The 19,864-nt window shown below is 40.8% G+C and overlaps 1 protein-coding gene across 12 annotated transcripts in view; it reads left to right on the top strand.

The window, feature by feature from the left end:
• The window catches only part of LOC129779497 (uncharacterized), a 95,538-nt gene that overhangs the window by 29,299 nt on the left and 46,375 nt on the right, over positions 1 to 19,864 (top strand). For 10 of the 12 annotated variants that reach the window (XM_055786997.1, XM_055786995.1, XM_055786996.1 and 7 more), the window contains exon 3: positions 13,325 to 13,674. The exons of 1 other annotated variant lie outside the window; for it this stretch is intronic. In XM_055786997.1, the coding sequence (XP_055642972.1) occupies positions 13,609 to 13,674 (66 nt within the window). In that variant the 5' untranslated portion in view covers positions 13,325 to 13,608. The remainder of the gene's footprint in view (positions 1 to 13,324; positions 13,675 to 19,864) is intronic. One more of the 12 variants, XM_055786999.1, reaches the window with a different exon arrangement.

Below are 19,864 nucleotides of genomic sequence, written 5' to 3'. Positions count from 1 at the left end.
GTTGGGCGTCAAAGAACAAATTGTACAAAAATTTTCTCATCCTTCAAATGAAAGCAACAGAATCGTCTTCCGTAGCGTAGTTTTTAAAGTAGAGCTTCATGTTCCGTTGGTTGTAAACAAAAATGATAATGGATCCACAGGTGACGCACATTGAAAATTAAAATTATGAATGGACATATTTTTTTCAGTATCTAGATTCCATGTAATGGAGAAACATGTCACACAACACATATCATGGACGAATCAGCGGGTCAGAGCGGGTTTCAAAACGTAATCCGAATTTAACATTTCGAATGCCGGAAGCCATTTTAGACATGAAAAAATAAGAAAAATTACAAGCGCTTCTAGGTGATTTTAGTCTAGCCTTTTTGTTAGATCATTTTCAAGGCATTTTTGAAGACCTCCGAAACTTATCGAGTACATAAAGTTGAATGTTCAGTTAGTGTCCATCTTTACCACCCCATGTGTCCATTTTTTTCGCCAAGTGTCCGTCTCTCCCGACTCAATCCTACATTTTCAAAAATGTCGAACACATTTTTTTTCAAGATTTCTGCCTCAAAGACCAATTTTGTTATAAAAAGGAACCTAGACTATCAATTTGTGTCCTTCTTAACCACCCTTCCCCTAATTGTTTTGTGAATGATATATTGTTTCTATAAAATTGACAATAATAATCCGAGTTATACTCCCGTCCTGTTGTATTTACAAGAAAATTAAATATCTAGCAATCCCAACTGTAGTGTGTTATTTTTCAAAATATTGAAAATGAATTCTCTTCTACACGATTGTTAAATATTGGGGTTCACATTCAGCTCAATTCAATTCAATCAAAAGAACAAATCGGTAGCTGTGATGTAAAATTGGTTCCACCTTCCATAATCATTTCGTTGCGCTAATTTAGTTGTTATTGGAACAATTTGTTGACCCAGTATTTGCCACCCAACAAAAAAAAACATGGGCGAACCTCCAGCTGATCACTTCGATCCATCGAGAGCCACTTCCAATAAGCGCGTATGTTCGTTACGAACGACGACCTATGAGTCATCGTAAAAAGCCCAGGCCGCGAAAGTTTCTTGTTCGTTGTTTTTGTTATAACCTGAATTTGAACGAAACTCAAATACGCAGAATACAACACGATGTGAGGCGATTTTACATCACGGTAACATTAGACACTGTAATAAAAAATAAACAGCATCCGAAACCATCATTCAGATTGTTTATGAAGGCATCAAATGATTTTAGATACTCGTATGACATCATCTTTGATGATGTCGAACGATTAGCTTGGGATTGTATTAATCATCAAATGTTTCTTAGCAGACTCACAGTCGGAAGGCGCTAATAAAAAATAATAATGATCATCTAATTATCAACAAATCGTTGTCATATTTTATGATGATAAAATGCAATGTGGTTACTTTTATTACCAGACCACTTTAAACAATGCTTAACTCTACATTGCGCGATTTCGAATAAACGTAATATTATTAGTTTTTCTTAAGAACTCGCAACACGTAACCATTGTTTGCGCTGAACCGCGCACCGATTCAAATATGCACAGGGAATGCACCGCCGCAAACATTTCCCAAAGCATAAATTATGAATCTAGGTCAACCGTTTTGCGACCATTCTTTCCTTTTTTTTCGCGCACTTTTCTGTTCATTGGAACTGTTTCAACTGTTTCTCGTTGCTGCTCATCAATGTCTCCTTGACAGCATTTGAGTGGTTGACTTGATAGAAAATCCCAGAGGTTGATGCACTTTTTATCGCGTAGTTTTCGTTCGTTGCTTGTTTAATGTGAAAATTACTGGTGCCCGGCTAGTTTACCGCGACCGCCTTTGAAAGGGACAATGTGACAATGACAATTAGTTGTTTTATTATAACAGTGGTTCCGGCCGGTTGTAGAGGTCGTGTATCGAAACGGTTACAAGTGCATTCGGGTACGAAGTGGTTCAATGCTTTGCATCTGATATAGGGGCGTTTGCAAACGTGGGAAAATATAGCCCCCTTTAATCAAGATACGAGAAAAACTAGTTGTTAGGCTAAGAGTCTATCTTTGATTGATGCTGTTGTTCATGGCTAACACAGTTCTTGCATTGCTTCGCCAAAGTAAAAATGAAAATGGATTGATTTGCATAAATAAATTAATTGCATGGCAGTTTCTTTGACTTTTCGTTTTTAACAGTGATACGACTTTTCGACGTCTGCTTTGCCACATATTGTGTTTTTCGATGTACCAGAAAAAAATTATAGATATAAATTACCTTAACACCTTTGGTCGTTCGAAATGAGGTTGTACAGAAAGAATTTCCATCAGCGGTTGATTCAGTGCACAGTCAGCTGAAAATCAAACTGAGTAGTTGAAAATAAATTACATCTAGCAGATCCCAACTAATACAGAGCCAATGATAAAAAATTGAAGTTAAAGGTTGGACAGATTATTTAATTTCAATTTCAGAATTATTTGGGAAATTCTAGAACATCTATGACATGACAAATAATTCTACGTTTTGTTCTTGAACTCTATGGATCTATCGATATATGAACAAACCATGGACTTCTATACAACTGACTGATGGAGACACTTGTGTTTTCGATTGAGAAGTTACCGCAGCACATCTATAGGGGAATGTGGCCCTGATCGACCCCCTCAATTGCAACGTCCATTCATCACAATCTCGTTGCTACTTCGGCATTGAATTGTATTTCATAACTGTTCAACTATGTTTTATAATGGTTGGTGTTGTTCATGGGTCCTAAAAATAGAGAAAACAGAGGCCAAACCGGAAGTCCCCTTTTTCGACACCTTCAAAAATGGTGGTCCTAAACCGATCTTTATTTTTTTTGCAGCGAATCTACTTCCAATTAGCCGGAAATGACATACGCTCCCAATATATATGTAACTAGCTGACCCGGCAAACTTAGTCCCGCCCAAAATATATTTTTTGTTATCAATACCTACAAACATTCACGTTTTCTTACTTACGATCATAGACCAATCGCAGAACTGTTCAGTGGTTCATCTTATAATTGACTTTACAATTTACTTTTAATATAAATTTCGAAGACTTCTACCAAAACTTGTAATTATAATATCAGATTATTTTTAGACACAATTCTCGTTCAAGATTTTTCAATCACTTGCAAATAACATGTTTCTCCGTTACATCGAATAAATGTTTGATACTGGACATCTGAGAATGAAAAAAAGCCCTAAATTAGATATTTCCTTCTTCGAGTTTTGTTCTTATCAACACATTCGGCGATTTATTTTTATTTATAGAGATAGAAAAAGATATAGGAGTGCGTTTTATCACATTAAAATTCATTTCCACTTTCGAACAAAAACCAATTTCGTTGGCGCAAACATCGACTGGATCAACAACGCTTGTAACTATGTAATCATAGAACATATGAGAATTGAATTTCCGAATTTTCCCATTTCCCTTTAGAGTTTTCCAAAAATTTTCGATTATCATGTTTGGTTGAAATATGTTTCATATTTATACGCGACCCCCTCTCCATTCCAGGGGAGGGACGTTTCTCGTACCCAAAAACCCTCACATCCCAAATTTGGCTCCATTTGCTTGATTAGTTTCGAGTTATACAGAAGTTTGTGCTTCATTTGTATGGCATCTTCAGTTTCAAAAAGTTACCTCATGAAAAATGTTGACTACCTCGAAAAAACACCCTATGCATAATATCAGCTCAATCGGACTTGAGGGAGAGATGCGAAAAGCGGTCAAAGTTTGAGTTTTCTGAAAATCGAAAAGGAAATGGGGTTTTCGAAAAAAAAAAAAATTGATGTCAAATGTCTTAAAATTGCATGAAACGTCGAGATCTGGCATTTTATCGTTTTTCTGTTTGAAAAATCGATCTTTGAAAAATATTTTTTTTTGAGATAACTGTAAATCTCAACTTGTCATGCAATTTTAAGACATTTGGCATGATTTTTTTTAAAACATCACACAGGAAATTGGGCCCTTTCTCATTCCAGCCGCAATAGTGTTAAGATGTGTTACCGAGTTTCTGGGCAAGATAATATACCCCACGTAGCTGGGTCATTCACATTGGTGATCCTGCCAGGAACTGGAATTTTCTGTTGCATGGCGCGTGACGGTGTATATTAAGCGTAATGAGATAGTGAATGGAGTGTCTAAAAAGTTTCGGAAAATAAAATTCGTGGAAGGGAAAAAACATGGCTGTCGCCCGGGCCCAAAGAACTTAGACAGTTAACAGGTATGCTATGTCCTCGTGTTAGCATTAGTAAATAGCGTGCAGTTTGTGACGAATTTTCAACCAAATCTCCGAGTTCAATTTTATGAAAAAAACACACAGAAAAATGGGTTTGTATTAACAAAATTCACAAGTTCTTCAGTGTTTTTGAACACAACAATGCACACTATTTGATATGTTTTGATGTTTTTTTTGTTGTTTGTTAGATTTACGGATTGTGTGATTTCCACATGTCACACGGTAGATGGAAGTGAACATTTTTTTTCGCGATGGATAAGAAAGGAAGTGGCTCCTGATGAGCGCCCTAGATTCAATTGAAAACGGATCGAGACGACCGCGTTGGGTTCATTTGAAGGCGGATCGAGACGACGACGTTGGGTTCAATTGTAAGCGGATCGAGACAACCGCGCCAGGTTCAATTGGAATCGGATCGCGACGACTGCGCCAGGTTCAAATGAAAGCGGTTGGAGACGACCGTATTGGGTTCAATTGAAAGCGGATCGAGACGACCGCCCCAGGTTCAATTGAAAGCGGATCGCGCCAGGTTCAATTGAAAGCGGATCGAGACGACCGCAATGTGTTCAATTGAAAGCGGATCGAGACGACCGCGCCTGGTTCAATTAAAAGCGGAGCGAGACGACCGCGTTAAGTTTAATTGAAAGCGGATCGAGAAGACCGCGCTATGTTCGGTTGGAATTGAAATGATAAAGATACTAGATTAAAATATGTTCCGTGAGAAATAGGTTCGCACTCCTGAATTTCAAAGTGACTCGAAAAAATTCGATGAGATTTTATCGATCGGATCGGACTACGAAGGAACAGAAAAGGGGCGGTGTAATTGCAGGATGGATGCAGTGAGAATGACAGCTGCGGTATCGAGCGTGATAAAAGAGAGGAAACCTTGAAAATGATGGCAACTATCATTTGTGGGTGGCATGAAATATCGAAAATAAAAAAAGACTAAAGAGAGACAAGTTTTCACCCATTCCCAGATTTATGTTTTTTTAGAGAGGGGGAGAATGTGTGGATCCCAGAATGCACATTGCCAGCTATAACTGTCTCACCTTATTCGCTCATCGCACAAATCGCACATACCTCGATCACAGCAACTCGACGAGCAAACCTTGAGCTTGGCCTGACAGTTGATGTGAGAACATCACACAGGAAATCGGACCCTTTCTCGTTCCAGCCGCAATAGTGTTAAGATGTGTTACCGAGTTCCTGGGCAAGATAATATACCCCACGTAGCCCCACGTTATTCACAGAAACCCTCTACGATATGGGTATTGGGTGAAAGGGCTATAATAGTGGAAGTCGTATATCGTATTTTGATGCCATTTTGAAAACGAAGATGGTGGCTTCCGGTCCATTGAAAACGGCACCAATAGACTGGAAACACAAAACGAGACGAAGAAAGTGTTAGAACGAAATGGCGGTAGTAAAAGAACACATGCACAAACGGAAACGGAAACGGGTACGGATAAAGAACCGGAAGCGGGAACAAAAGCAAGCTTTATGGACAGATTGCTGAAACGCTGAAGATGATCACCGACTTCTCAGACTGAGAGAATGTAAGGGTTTTTGTTTTGTTTTGTAAGGAGAATAAAAGCTTCAAGGGCCAGACATGTGTCATCCCATGGCGTTTTGTTGGACTCACCTGATGTAACACCTAACTTCTAAAAACAACTTTTCAAATTTTGTCGCTATTCGTTCATCCACATTCACCTCTGCTGACGGTATTCCATGTGCCTTCATCAAGACACATTTCATTAACTCTGCAGCGCTTTGTTTCAAAACGTGAACATACGAATATCGCGTGCTCTGTAGTTTCAGCTACATGCCTGACATCCGAACAGAGAGACGACATTGTATGCTCGGGACATAGGTTGCCAGGAGCAACCTATGACTGGAAAGGAACTGAGTCAAATAGAAATTTACAACTCTGACTATTCACGTTGAGAATATCGGTATTGGAATGTTCGTCAACCTAACGTTCGCATCCGCGTTCGCCTCTTGCTGCCACTTGGACGATTGCTCTGCTCTCATCGTTTTGTGTATTTCACTGACACCCTTTTGCTTATAGCATTCGCTTCTCTCTGGGATGATGATGAATGGGATCATACCTGCTATAACGCATACTTCTTCAGACGATCATGTTCTATACACACTCATGGCTCGTAAACCCATGAATCGGAACATGGAATTCAACATTTTTCGATTGTGATCCGTCTTCAGAGGCAGAATCTTCATACATCGGTAGCAAACAACGATACACTAGCTAAAAGATATCTTTTGTCACTGCTAGGTCGACCGTTGTTCCAGCGTGATTCTAGATGTGGCATTGACGGTCTTCGCAAGCGTACAAAGACGTTTAAGTTTAGTCGGTCGTCAATTTTCACGTCCAGATACTTCAGCATGTGCTTTGATGGTATCAAATGTCCTCCGACGGTGATTTCTATCTGCACCATGCTCCGACGGAATCCCTGACGTGGCCTTGAAATCGGCCATCCTTGCTTTCCCCGACAAGAACTCCTTCAATAGTGCCAGCAGAGAGGTCATCGCCAAGGCGATAAACAGATTGAAGGTCCCTGGCTACCTGTACAGGATACTGAGAAGTTATTTCCAGAATCGGATCCTGGTATACAACACAGACAGGGGACAGTTACTAAAGAACATCTCGGCGGGAGTTCCACAAGTTTCCATCCTAGGTCCAACGCTTTGGAACACGATGTACGACGGTGTACTAAGGCTGAAGTTACCCAAAGGTGTGGAGATCGTGGGATTCGCGGACGACATCGTAAAAACGGTAATCGGCGAGACGCTCCAAGAAGTGGAAATGATGGTGACGGAGACAGTAGACAGGATCGGTAGCTGGATGGACAGTGTAAAGCTCCCCATGGCACATCACAAAACCGAGGTGCTGTTAGTGAGCAATCGCAAGGCAGTGTTGCGGGCATAAGTCTCGGTCGGAGGACATAAAGGGTGTGTCACATCAAATTGCATCACGGAAAAAACGCTGTAGAAATTTAATTTATAGGAATTATATCTTCAGCTTTCGCTTATAATCAGATAAGAGTGTATAGATCACGTTGGTCATGCTTCACTGTCAATTTTTCGTAAATTTGGAAAAATGTCGTCGAACGAAAAAGAGCGTCGTGAATTAATCCTGTGCATTCATTTCGAGAATCCGGAGTTGTCACATCGGGACATCGGTAAGATGCTGGGAATCGTCCAATCCACGGTCAGCAGAGTACTAAAACGATACTTCGAGAACCTAACCATCGACCGGAAGGTGAAGAACGGCAAAAATTGATACTCCGTCAGTGAAAAAGATCACAAGCGCGTAGTTAAGCAGTTTAGACGTAATCCGAGAAGTTCGGTCCGGGATGTCGCCAATAAGCTGAATTTGTCAAGTTCATTTGTCCAGCGGACCAAGCAGCGGGAGGGCCTGCGTACATACAAGGTTCAGAAGGCTCCTAACCGCGACGAAAGGCAAAACAAGGTGGGGAAGACGCGAATCCGGAAGCTGTACACCGAAATGCTGACGAAGCCGCATTGCCTGGTAATGGACGACGAAACCTACGTCAAAGCGGACTTTCGTCAGCTGCCGGGCCTGTTGTTCTTCTCCGCAGAGGACAAATTCAGCGTTCCGGAGGAGATTCGCAAGCAGAAACTATCCAAGTTTGCCAAAAAGTACATGGTGTGGCAAGCGATCTGCTCTTGCGGAAAGCGGAGCGCCCCCTTCGTGATGACCGGCACGGTAAACGGGCAGGTTTACCTTAAGGAGTGCCTACAGAAGCGCTTATTACCACTATTGAAGCAGCACGAGGGCCCGACCATCTTCTGGCCGGATCTCGCTACGTGCCACTATTCAAAGGACGTGTTGAAGTGGTACGAAGCCAACGGGGTCACCTTCGTGCCAAAGGAAATGAACCCGCTCAACGCGCCGGAGCTTCGCCCAATAGAGAAATATTGGGCGATTATGAAGCAGGCCCTCCGGAAGAACCCAAAAGTTGTCAAATCGGAGGCGGACTTCAAGAGAAAATGGATTTCAGTTAAAAAAAAAACTACAACCTGACGTTGTACAGAACCTTATGGACGGGGTAAAGAGGAAGGTGCGAGCATACGGGCTTGGGCTCGAAGTATGAATAAAAAGAAAATGCCAAAAGTTGTTTAATAGTTTTTATTTTACTGTCTAAAATTTTCAAAAGGATCGGTCTACTGGGCGAATTTCTACAGCGTTTTTTTTCGTGATGCAATTTGATGTGACACACCCTTTATCATCGACATAGCTTCCAGGTGGCCAGTGAAATACCTCGGAGTTATGATCGACGATCGGTTAAATTTAAACCAGGAAGGGTAGTCAGATTATATTTTTCATTATTAACGCTGCTATAATTTTTTTTTTGTACAATTTCTCGCTCTGCTCTTGTCTGTGCAGTGGTTTTCGCTATAATAGAACGGGACGATATATGCGGTTCAAACTTGTATGCAGGCTTCGAAAATTGTGTGCGATGTTTGGTACAGCTCGGATATGCAATCAACAGTCTTCGTTCCTCTCTTTGTTTAATCATTTAGTGTAACACAAGTGATTACTGTCATTCATACAAGTATCTGAATGATCCACTCATGTTCGGTTATATGTTCGTGAGAGGTTACTTGCATGACACATTTTGTATCATTTGATATTGATCGATATCAAACACTGGAGGCGCCTCTTGGCAAGTGTATCTTCGTCGATACTGAGGTACGGTGGCCCTGTTTGGTTGGCAGCTCTGGAAATCCACCGAAATCGGAAGAAGCTGAACAGCACATTCCGGCTCATGGCCATGCGAGTCGTAAGCGCGTACAGAACCATCTCGACAGAAGCTGTGTGTGTAATCGCCGGGATGATTTCCAGCTGCATCACTCTGGCGGAGGACAGCGAGTGCTACAAGCGGCGGGAAACCAGAGGTATCCGGAAACTGATAAGAGCGGAGTCGATGGACAAATGACAGCATTAATGGGATATGATGGAAAAGGGTAGATGGACGTACAGGCTAATACCGGTACTATCGACCTGGTTGAACAGGAAGCACGGCGAGATTAACTTCTACTTCATGCAGTTCCGGTCTGGACATGGCTGCTCCAGGCAATATATACATCGGTTCGGACACGCAGTGTACCCCCTCTGTCCGAAGTGTAGAGACATGGAGCAAACACCAGAGCACGTCGTTTTTGTCTGTCCCAGGTTCACCGCAAGGTGCGAGGAGCTGCATGCACCTCATGTCGGGGATATTGAGGAGGATATGTGTCGCGACGAGAGAATCTGGAATGCCGTGAACAGAGTAACCACACAAATCATGTCAGAGCTGCAGCGAAAGTGGAGGACCGACCAACGTTCTAACAATGCCTGACGGTGAAAGATGAAAAACGGATGCTACCCCACGAGAGTAGCTGTGACGTGGTGCGCGTTATGTTGGAGGGCTCTACATAATCGGCGCTCCGCTGGGAAGAGGTTCATGTCTCGACAGGTGAGAAACCCTGCGAGGGTGACTGTGACGGGTTGCGAGTCAAGTTGGAGGGCAATTCCTAATCGGTACACGTCTCGACAGGTAAACGGATTCTGGAGAGCAGGAATGTGAGCGGTGTGGAGTCCAACAAAATGCAGACTGGCAACGTCAGATCGTGAAATGGTAGGTGTAACATTGCGAGGGTCGTTCCGACGGAGTAAGCGTCAAGGAGTGCGTCTTCGAACCGAAGCATACCCCACGAGAGTAGCTATGACGGAGTGCACGTTATGATGGAGGGCATTACCTAATCGGCGCTCCGTTGAGAAGAGAAATCCTGCGAGTGTAGCCGTGACGGGTTGCGCGACATGTTGGAGGGCAATTCGGTTTACGTCTCGAAAGGGTGAACGAATGTTGGCATAATTGAAATGGCACGAAAAAAGAAAGAACGCACTTCACCTATTATCACCCTATTATTACGCTCCTGAAGTAGATGCCTGGATGTGGTCCCGGGGAATGAGGCTACGAATAGAGGGTTTTAGTGGATGAGAGCCCCACTCGACGTCTGGTTTATCCCTTCCCTTCTTCTTCTTCTTGAATGGCGTTAACGTTCCCTGTGGAACTTTTGCCGTCTCAACGTATTCATCAACTAGCGTCGTTCATTAATACTTGGTTGAGATTTCTATGCCGAATAACACGCCTTGAATGTACTCTAGAGTGGCAAGCTCTAGAATACGCGTGACGACAGTGCAAGCCGGAAGAATTTTCTTTGACGAAAAATCCCCCAACCAGAACGGGAATCGAACCCGAACACCCGGCATGATAGTGTGGGACGCTAACCACTCGGCCACGGGTATCCCTTCCCAGATAAGGCTAATAGAGCGTTCTTCACCTCTCAAAGAAAAAAAACCCGGTGGGATCTTGGTCGTATGCTGACAGGAACGGGAACCTATCTGAGTGTCTGTTCACCATGCAGGTACGGCTCAAAACAGCATCTGTCACTATGTAGCGGCACCTCGGGGTGATCGGAAGGTCCAGGCAGCACTAGCATGAACAACCGAACGGCCCGCAGACAGGAAACCAAGACGGCATTGAAGAGGACTACCCCGATACAGCGAACAATGACGCCGTACCGCCCCGTACGATGATTGCAATTGAGGAGGCCGTTAATCAGCTAGTGAATCGCAGAGTAGCTGATAAGGTTGGCTTCGCAACGGAGCTCTTCAAGGAAGGGTCAAAAAACATATACAGTGTATGCAGAATCTGAGGCACAGAACAGCTGCTGACGGAGTGGAAAGAATGGGTACCCTACACAATCTTTACAAAAGGGGACGAGAGGGAGCTACCGTACAATTATGATCCTAAATGATTCCTATAAATTTATGTCTCACATCCTTTCTCGCCAATATAAAGCATAGTAACTGTCCAATAAAAATTGCAAATTGAAGGGACGGCTTTGTTCTTCGTATGACTTCAGTCAAAGTGATATCGAATAACTATACTTAGATAACAGACAACAGCCCTACCCTTAGGAGCTAAATTTCCACCCTCATTGCCAACGGTTTCACCAAAACCCGTGGTATGGATACTCAGAGGACATGTCTCAATAACTAATCTTAGGGGAATGCAGTAGTTGATTGGGTGCCTGTTTTGCCCTCAGTCTCCAATAAAAAAGAATGGTTCAGCGATTGGAAAGATTTGCCTCTACAGTCTATGGATTCTGATGTTGTCAAATATTCGTCACAAGTAACCAAAGAGAACGCCTTCTCGCGATCAATGAATCACTAATGTTGTTCAAATAGCATAATCTTTCTGGAATTTTAAACGAACTGCAAAAGATAACCAACATTACATGCCAAATCTTCATAACGTAAACGGATTAAGTAAACAATTATCTTAGTTATAAAATAGGAACACAATGTTTACTGAGAACCACATTCCATATAATTGAATAGGAAAAGAATAATTCATTATCAACCATTTCGTTTCATCGATCATTACCGAAACAAACACAACCAGTTTCAGAACGATTTTTTTGCGATCGTTTATCCTCATGTCAACGTGGTTGTTCACAAATACGTTATGTAGGGAGCAATACGCAGCTATCATTTGTATGGTAATTCGGTTGACAAACAATTTTTAGGAATACTCTCGGAGTTTGCATTGATTTAGCACTGATTGAAAACAGGTATTTTCGAGGTCAGGTTACTGATATTTACTCAGTATTATGTTTAGAGCCACGCAAGTGCTGTTATTTTGTAAGACTCTCGCGCATGAAATCGAGATGTAGCCCAGTAGTCAAACGACAAGCCATTCGAGTATGTTTCTGCTGTAACTTTCTCGGCTGCAATCTCGCAGAACACACATTAGCATAAATTTGCATTTCTACCTCGGATCTCAGTGGTATTTTTTGCCGCCATTTGTTGGCGGATTTCTACGCGCGTGGTTTGGCGGTGTAATTCATTCCATGCGTGTTACGTGGCTGCAGCAGTGAGATGCGGGCAAAAAAAAATGAAGACAAATGTTGTAAATTGTTGTAAGTAATTGAGAAAGGTTATTCATTTGTGGGAAGACGCGCGCGGCACGCAAGCGAAATAAACCTCCAGCACCGAGAAGATGCATCTACCATTGCTGGGCGATCGAACTCTTGTGCGTATCGGCGTGTTTGTTCATTGAAAAAGGTATTGAGAAATTGATGATGAAACAGAGAGGCTGTACGCAATTCGCTTCGAGAAAAGTGCATCAATTTAGGTTCTAACAATGGCTGAAGGCTTCTGTTTTGGATGAGGAATAGCATTGTCTCAGCCTTTTCGGAGCCCATCGATGGTAGCGAAGAAAGAAACATATAGTGTGTGGTGTATACATGCGCATAAGTACAGTTATAGAAAGTCTTATGTATACTCGCTTCCACTGCTCCTGCTAATTAAGCTTTTATTATGAAACTACTCAGGAAAATTGATTATTTTCGCTTATCTTTGTTGTCGGCTGCGATTCATTCATTAATATGTTAAAAATGAGGAAGGGAAACGAAACGACCATGATTAATGTTGCAAATATGATACAAATCTCTTACTCGGGCCTGAAGACCCATCAGATACGAACTTATGCCTTACGAACGGTTGAATATTCCGAACAAATACGACCAAAGTGCTATTTCTGGTTATGTCTGTAAACCATATGAGCTCTCATGTCATGCGTAACATTCTTGGGAAATCATGAACCGTGAATACTGTATTACTTATAAATATACCTAATTGAAAAAACGCGCTCAATTCTGGAGTCCAGACAGCGTTCTGATGATTTTTACAGCTTCTGAAGGCTTAAATCACTTTGTACATTTTTATTCTAGATTCGTTAAATTCCAGTTACACTATATAAAAAAGCGCAAATATATTTTAACCAACAACGACTTTTCAGCATGACATTAGCGAAAACAGGTTGTGGAGAACACAAGAGAACAAGTTCCGGATGTTATTGTAAACACCAGAGAAAGAAACGAAACCTCCATATAATTTTATGCTTGACTCACTTATTCACACCAATCAAACAAGACAACCATTTCTGATTATTACTTTGTTTATGAATCTTTCCTCTTTCAGTTTATGGAGACTGAATTGATTGAACAAGAGTGACAGCGGTGATGAGCATTGGACAAGTTCCTCCTCGGGTCCAATAAGCGTTTAGGATCGAGTTTTTGTTCGAGTGAGGCGATTGATCCGAAGGAGATTCAGAAAATAGGTACCTGGCAGAATGTCGAAAACAAATTAAATTAGCGAAATGTACTTCCCGACGCAATTTTATCGGAATAAAATGTGAACAGTGTGATACGATTGGAAGAAGTGAAAGGAGCATAACAGTAGCAGCCACATCACCTTTTGTTTGCATGATGGGATATTTTTCAAAGCGGAACATCTTCATATACTGCTGCATTTCGGCGTGTTTATCATTGGTTTGTATGCGAGGAATATACTTTTACAAATGTTAATTGTGATCACACTAATATTATTCTGGAAAATGAACACTGTGTTAACAATCAAATATTATTAGGGGTATAAATTGAAAACCGGCTCTCGCGTCGTGTTACACCGCTTGTTCATGCATGTCGTATATCAATGTCATATCATTCGAACGATCTATTGGGTAGCTGTTTAAATCTGGCAAGAGTTTTTGATTTGGTTTGATAATTGTTGTCTGCGTAGTTATTGCCATTTGAAAAGTGTTTGTATATATTTCTATGTTTAATTTTCGGATGATTTTTGACGTAAGACTACGTCTTTCATTTCTATACCGGGGTGTAAAAAAGTTTCGAGAACGAAAGCGTTACGCTGGATACCGAGATTTTGAGCGTTAATAGCTCTTAAACAACTGAACGAAATGGTATGATAAACACTTCATTTGAAAGATAAAATGTCTACGCGTCATATACTTGTTACTTTTTCATCCAAAAACTTGTTTCAATAGTCTTAAAATTGCTTTCAAAACAGGCTATTGAAATCACCAATCGGTATATAAGCGAGCGCCGCTCGTAAACCCACTCAGTTATGATTGAACAGCGATTGGAGCATGTTGTCGCTGTTGTTGTGAAGCTAATTTCGTTTATCATGAAAACGCTGATGAACGGTGTCACCAAGAGCCTGTTTGTGCACCTAAGGCCAAAAGGGAATCCATCAGGAGGAGAGTGATGCCACGGTTCCGCTTGAAACATCGGAGCAGCCGCCACACAAACACACACACATACACGCGCGGAATTCTCGTTGCTATCATCGTTGCTTAAAAATAATCTGCCAGTTCCCCTGGGAATTGAAAAATACATTCATGCGAAAGAGTTTATTTTAATGTTTTCTATCCATATAACACTGCAACCAAATACATTTGGTTTTGTTATTTTTCAATCAATCGCTATTAACAGGAAAGCTTCTGAATATTTTTTTTCCCCATCAGTGGAAATTTTCGTATCCAATATTGGATGCATAACATGAAAAACGGAAAATGTTTCACATCGCGAAAATCAAGCCATTTTCGAGCGATTATTTGCTTTCTACTCATATAATGCTGCGACCAAATACATTTCGTTTTGGATTTTTTCAATCAAGTGCGATCAACGTAAGACCACGTCTTTCGGCAATTTATTAGAGGTGCAATAGGAATTCCTGCTCTACGCGCACTGGCAAACAATGTTTACTCAACAATTTCTCAAACGAGAAATGGGTGTTGTGAGAAAGGATTAGCGAACGCGAAAACGACAAACGGGAGAAAGATACGTTTGGAGGTTGAAGGAAATTGGCAGAAAACTTTTTCATTCTATCATTCAAATAATGTGATTCATACCACATCGTTTGGCCAGAAAGAGATTATTAATGTTCAAAGGAGGAATCGAGTCCTCCGAGGAAATTACCCAGCGCAAATTAGAGTCGACTATCGATTGCGGCATTCGTACACAAATAATTTTATAATGCAGTTTCACCAAAGTGATTTCTTCGGATATATTCACTACATCATGTCATGTATTTCATATTCTTCATTATGAAATCCATATCCATGGCACCTATCGGTAACGAATTATTATCGAAACCACGATTTTCGCTAAATACTCCTTTCAGTTCGGCCTGTAAAAAACTTTTCTGTACTCTAATCCATCAAATTTGGAGCCCTGAAAAGGGCCGTTGATTATATGCTAAGCTAATATTGCACGCTCTCCTCGGATACGATGGGCCAGCTGGATGTCCTTGGGCATGATGTGACGCGTTTTGCATGGATAGCACACAAATTGGTATCTTCGAATAAGCCTCCTGCAGCGTCATAGCCGCGGAACTTTGGAAGCGCAAGTCGGTTTTGAAGTCCTGAGCAATTCTACGATCCAAATGCTGCAAAGGTAGCTGCGGATCAGCAATTCGGTCGACTTCTGATAGCGATGAATTTCACGCAAAGTTCCCGGTCGATAGCGATGTGGCTTCTCCACCTATCCTGCTACTGGTGCGCTTATCCGAGCTGACTTCGTGTGCCTTACCACCGAATGACTAACGAGCTGTCTGCGAAAGACTAACGAGCTCGAGTCCTCACGGTGCGAGAGTAGAGTAAGAAATGAACGAAAGCAAAGGAAGCGTCATTTTATAAACCATAAAAGTATAGAATCTAAATCCCACCCTTATTATATTCGTGAGTATACAGTAAGCTTATATAATAAAGAGGGTGGGGTTTACATTCGATTCTTTTATGTTTTATAAAATGACACTTCCCTTGCTTTCGTTCATTTCTTACTCTACTCTCGCACCGTGAGGACTCGTTTCATCGGGACTAAGCAGACAGCTCGTTAGTCCTTCGGTGGTAAGGCACACGAAGTCAGCTCGGATAAGCGCACCAGTAGCAGGATAGGTGGAGAAGCCACATCGCTATCGACCGGGAACTTTGCGTGAAATTCATCGCTATCAGAAGTCGACCGAATTGCTGATCCGCAAGCTACCTTTGCAGCTTTTGGATCGTGGAATTGCTCAGGACTTCAAAACCGACTTGCGCTTTCAAAGTTCCGCGGTTATGACGCTGCAGGAGGCTTATTCGAAGATACAAATTTGTGTGCTATCCACGTAAAACGCGTCACATCCTGACATTCAGCTGGCCTGTCGAATCCAAGGAGAGGGTGCTATATTAGCTTAGCATATAATCAACGGCCCTTTTCAGGGCTCCAAATTTGATGGATTAGAGTTCAGACAAGTTTTTTGCAGGCCAAACTGAAACGAGAATTTTCGTTTGGATGCCATACAGCATCGAGAAAATTCCGGAAAGATCTAATCGTTGCTGAAAAATAATCTGCCAGTTCCCTGGGAATTGAAGAATACATCCATGCGAAAGAGTTTATTTTAATGTTTTCTAATTATATGCGAACACAGCGACCAAATACATTTGATTTCGTAATTTTTCAATCAAGTGTAATTAGCTGGAAAGCTTCTGAAGATTATTCTTTCCCATCAGTAGGATATTTTCGTATCCAATAATGGATGCATAACATGAAAAACGGAAAATGTTTCGTATCGCCAAAATTATATAATTTTCAATCGATTATTGCTCAGTCGCCGAAATTTTCATACTCAGAGAGTTCATTCTCCTCTAGTTTGCCTTCCAAATTGCCATCGTAAACCACACCTTCTCTCGATTCAATCACGCACGAAAAGCATACTGAAATGATATTCTGCTGGTGAAACCCATTCATTTTTCGTGAGGCGTCGTGCACAAATTACGTAACGCGATAAGGGGGGAGGGGTTAGATGTTGCGTTACTTTCTGTTTATTAGAGATAGGAAATTGCGTTACGAAATGGGGGGAGGTTCAAAATCCGGATTTTTGCGTTACGTAATTTGTGCACGACGCCTGAGGACATCGACAAGACAACATCGTTACTGAACGAGCTGAACGGCGAGGGATCGAGGGATTCATTACCTGGCTTGACTTGACCTGAAATGCAATCAGTTTGTTTTAACTGTGAGGGAGCGCAGAAAAGCCGATCGATCAGAAGGAGAAGAGAAGGTGACCAAGAGAGTATCAGCAATACGGTTCCTCGGGAAGACATAGAAGCAGCCGCCACACACACACACATACACGCGCGCAACTCTTTTCGTTTGCTGGTTATCGAGAGGAAACCTGAAAAGAAATGATCGTTGCTGAAAAATAATCTGCCAGTTCCCCTTGGAATTGAAAATTACATTCAAGCGAGTTTATTTTAATGTTTTCTATCCATATAATACTGCGACCACATACATTTGGTTTTGTGATTTGTCAATCAAGTGCAGTTAACAGGAAAGCTTCTGAAGATTATTCTTCAGAACAAGGTATTTTGTATCCAATATTGGATGCATAAAACCTTGAGTCTTCAAAGTAACACTCTCATTTTTGAAGTCACCCAAATATTTATTTATTCATTCATTCAGGATGGATTTAGATTCAAGTTCAAACAAATGATCTCTAAATCAACGATAGTCCTACGGTTATACCATAGATATAACCCACTTCCTGTTTTTTTTCAAAAAATCAATTTCAACCAAACTATTATTATATGTACATTTCGCCATTCATCGGGTAATTTCATATTTCGATCTGTGCAGAACTTCTGTGGTTTATCTGCGAACTCCTTTTTTCTAGTGTTGTTCGACAGCTCTTATGTCTGTTTTCCATCAAGAGAGTTCAAAAACAAATGGTAGACGCCAGAGTTGCCAAATATTATAAAATTTCAGATTTTTTTAATTTCTGTTTTTATGAATCGTAAAATTTAGTTGATGCGAATTTAATGATCTTAAATATTTTAAGTAAGGCAATCTCAAAAAGGATAAAGGATAAAATAAGTCTTTTAAATACCCATATCTATAATATAATAATGATATCCATAACAACTCGTCCAAGATTGTCTGGAGAATCTTTTCTCGTTGATTCGTGCAAAACAATGGCGCTCAACTCCATTGTAGTTCAGAAACAACTTAAAAATCGTGACTCTTTCGCCATACATGACCGTAGTACCGAATGCTTCGCATACAGCCGATACACAAGAACATCTTGTTGGATTAATTGACTTGTTATCAAAGCGGCGAGAAGAATGTTCAGTCCAGAAATTGATGGACAGTGAAGCAGCATCGACATCATATCGTATTTCAGCTTCATCTAATTTTAGTGATAATGTGGATGACATGAATATTGAATTCGACGATGAGTACACCGTTGATGAAGCGAAAACTTTCCTTGACAGAACAGAACAAAATTCGTAGCTCTTTACATCATCAAAATAAGTCAGCGGGAAAGAACATGTGTTCGGTAATGGTTTGCCGGCAATGTTCCGGTCTAAAACTCACGATTTTTATTTACGAGCTAGAGCTAACAACTCTGCCATCTGCATAGTGAATGATGAGACTTTCCATTTCTTCTTAGCAATGGAAATTATATTTCGAAATATGAAATCGCATTAGGGACCTAACGAAGCTAAATTGACAAATGAGTGTTTTGCCGTTCACTTTACTCCATTGTGAAAAAACACATACATAAAATTGCATATAATTCCTTCACATTTCCTTTAAACTAAATATCGTAATATTCATTGAATTCGCCATAACCATCTCTAAATTCGATACAAATCCAACGCTATTTATTTTTATTGGAAACACTGAAAAATCGGCTTTGTTTACAAAAATTATCGAAATCAGCCAATCAGAAATCAGAACGACTGACAGAAATTTGGTCCGTAAAAGACCCCCTATTGTCTGATCTTATCTTAGCTATTAATAGTCGACAGTTGATTTTTGCAGAATCGTAAAGTTTGGACATCTGTCAACCAATTATTGTTTACAAGTCTTGGAGTTTTGCACAACAAGTTATATTTATATTTAATTCCCATCAGAAGAAAAGTGCAGCTGAAGCGCATCGTATACTTTCGGAAGTTTGTGGTATCTCTGAACCCTCGGATAAATTCAGTAGGGAATGGTTTGGACGATTTAAATGTGTTGATTTTAGTGTAAAAGACAAAAAGCGTTCGGGTCAACCGAAAAGGTTTGGAAACGTAGAATTAGGGACATTACTCGATCAGAGCCTGGAGAATCATTGGGAGCAACTCAACAAGCTATTACGAAAACATCCAGAAGCAAGGAAATTATGTTCGATGCCGTACGCTTTGAGTGGAATACGCTTTAGTTAGAATCCGTAAATTATTAGAAAGAAGGAAAAATTAATGACTAGCAAAACATAATGTATTGAATAATGTATTAATTGTTACTCAAATAAATGTGTTTTTCATGCAAAAACGAACGAGTTAAGTTACATACCCAATAAAAAAGTACAAGGGTCTGTGCCTAGAGGCACGAACGGAAACTTGACGTAGGATTTTTAGAACAATTGCTTTTGAATCGATTTTTATAACTGTTTAGAAATCCGTGAATTTAGCTCATTCAATACTTCATATGGTGGTCCTAGAAAAACGGTTTGTTATTAGAACTGAACTGAATTACAAAAGGGTTGTAAGGGTTTTTTTCTCTCGAAAAACCTTTATTAATCAGATTAAGTTACTTATCATCTAACGTTCACAGAGTCAAACTTCACCTTAAAATATACTTATTTGCTACGAGGGTCGTTCAAAAATAAGTTTCAGTTCTGAGGTACTTCAGGCGTTCG

The sequence above is a fragment of the Toxorhynchites rutilus genome, chromosome 3 (genome assembly GCF_029784135.1).
Source record: "Toxorhynchites rutilus septentrionalis strain SRP chromosome 3, ASM2978413v1, whole genome shotgun sequence".
Taxonomy (NCBI): domain Eukaryota; kingdom Metazoa; phylum Arthropoda; class Insecta; order Diptera; family Culicidae; genus Toxorhynchites; species Toxorhynchites rutilus.
This window is presented reverse-complemented; position numbering and strand designations above follow the sequence as displayed.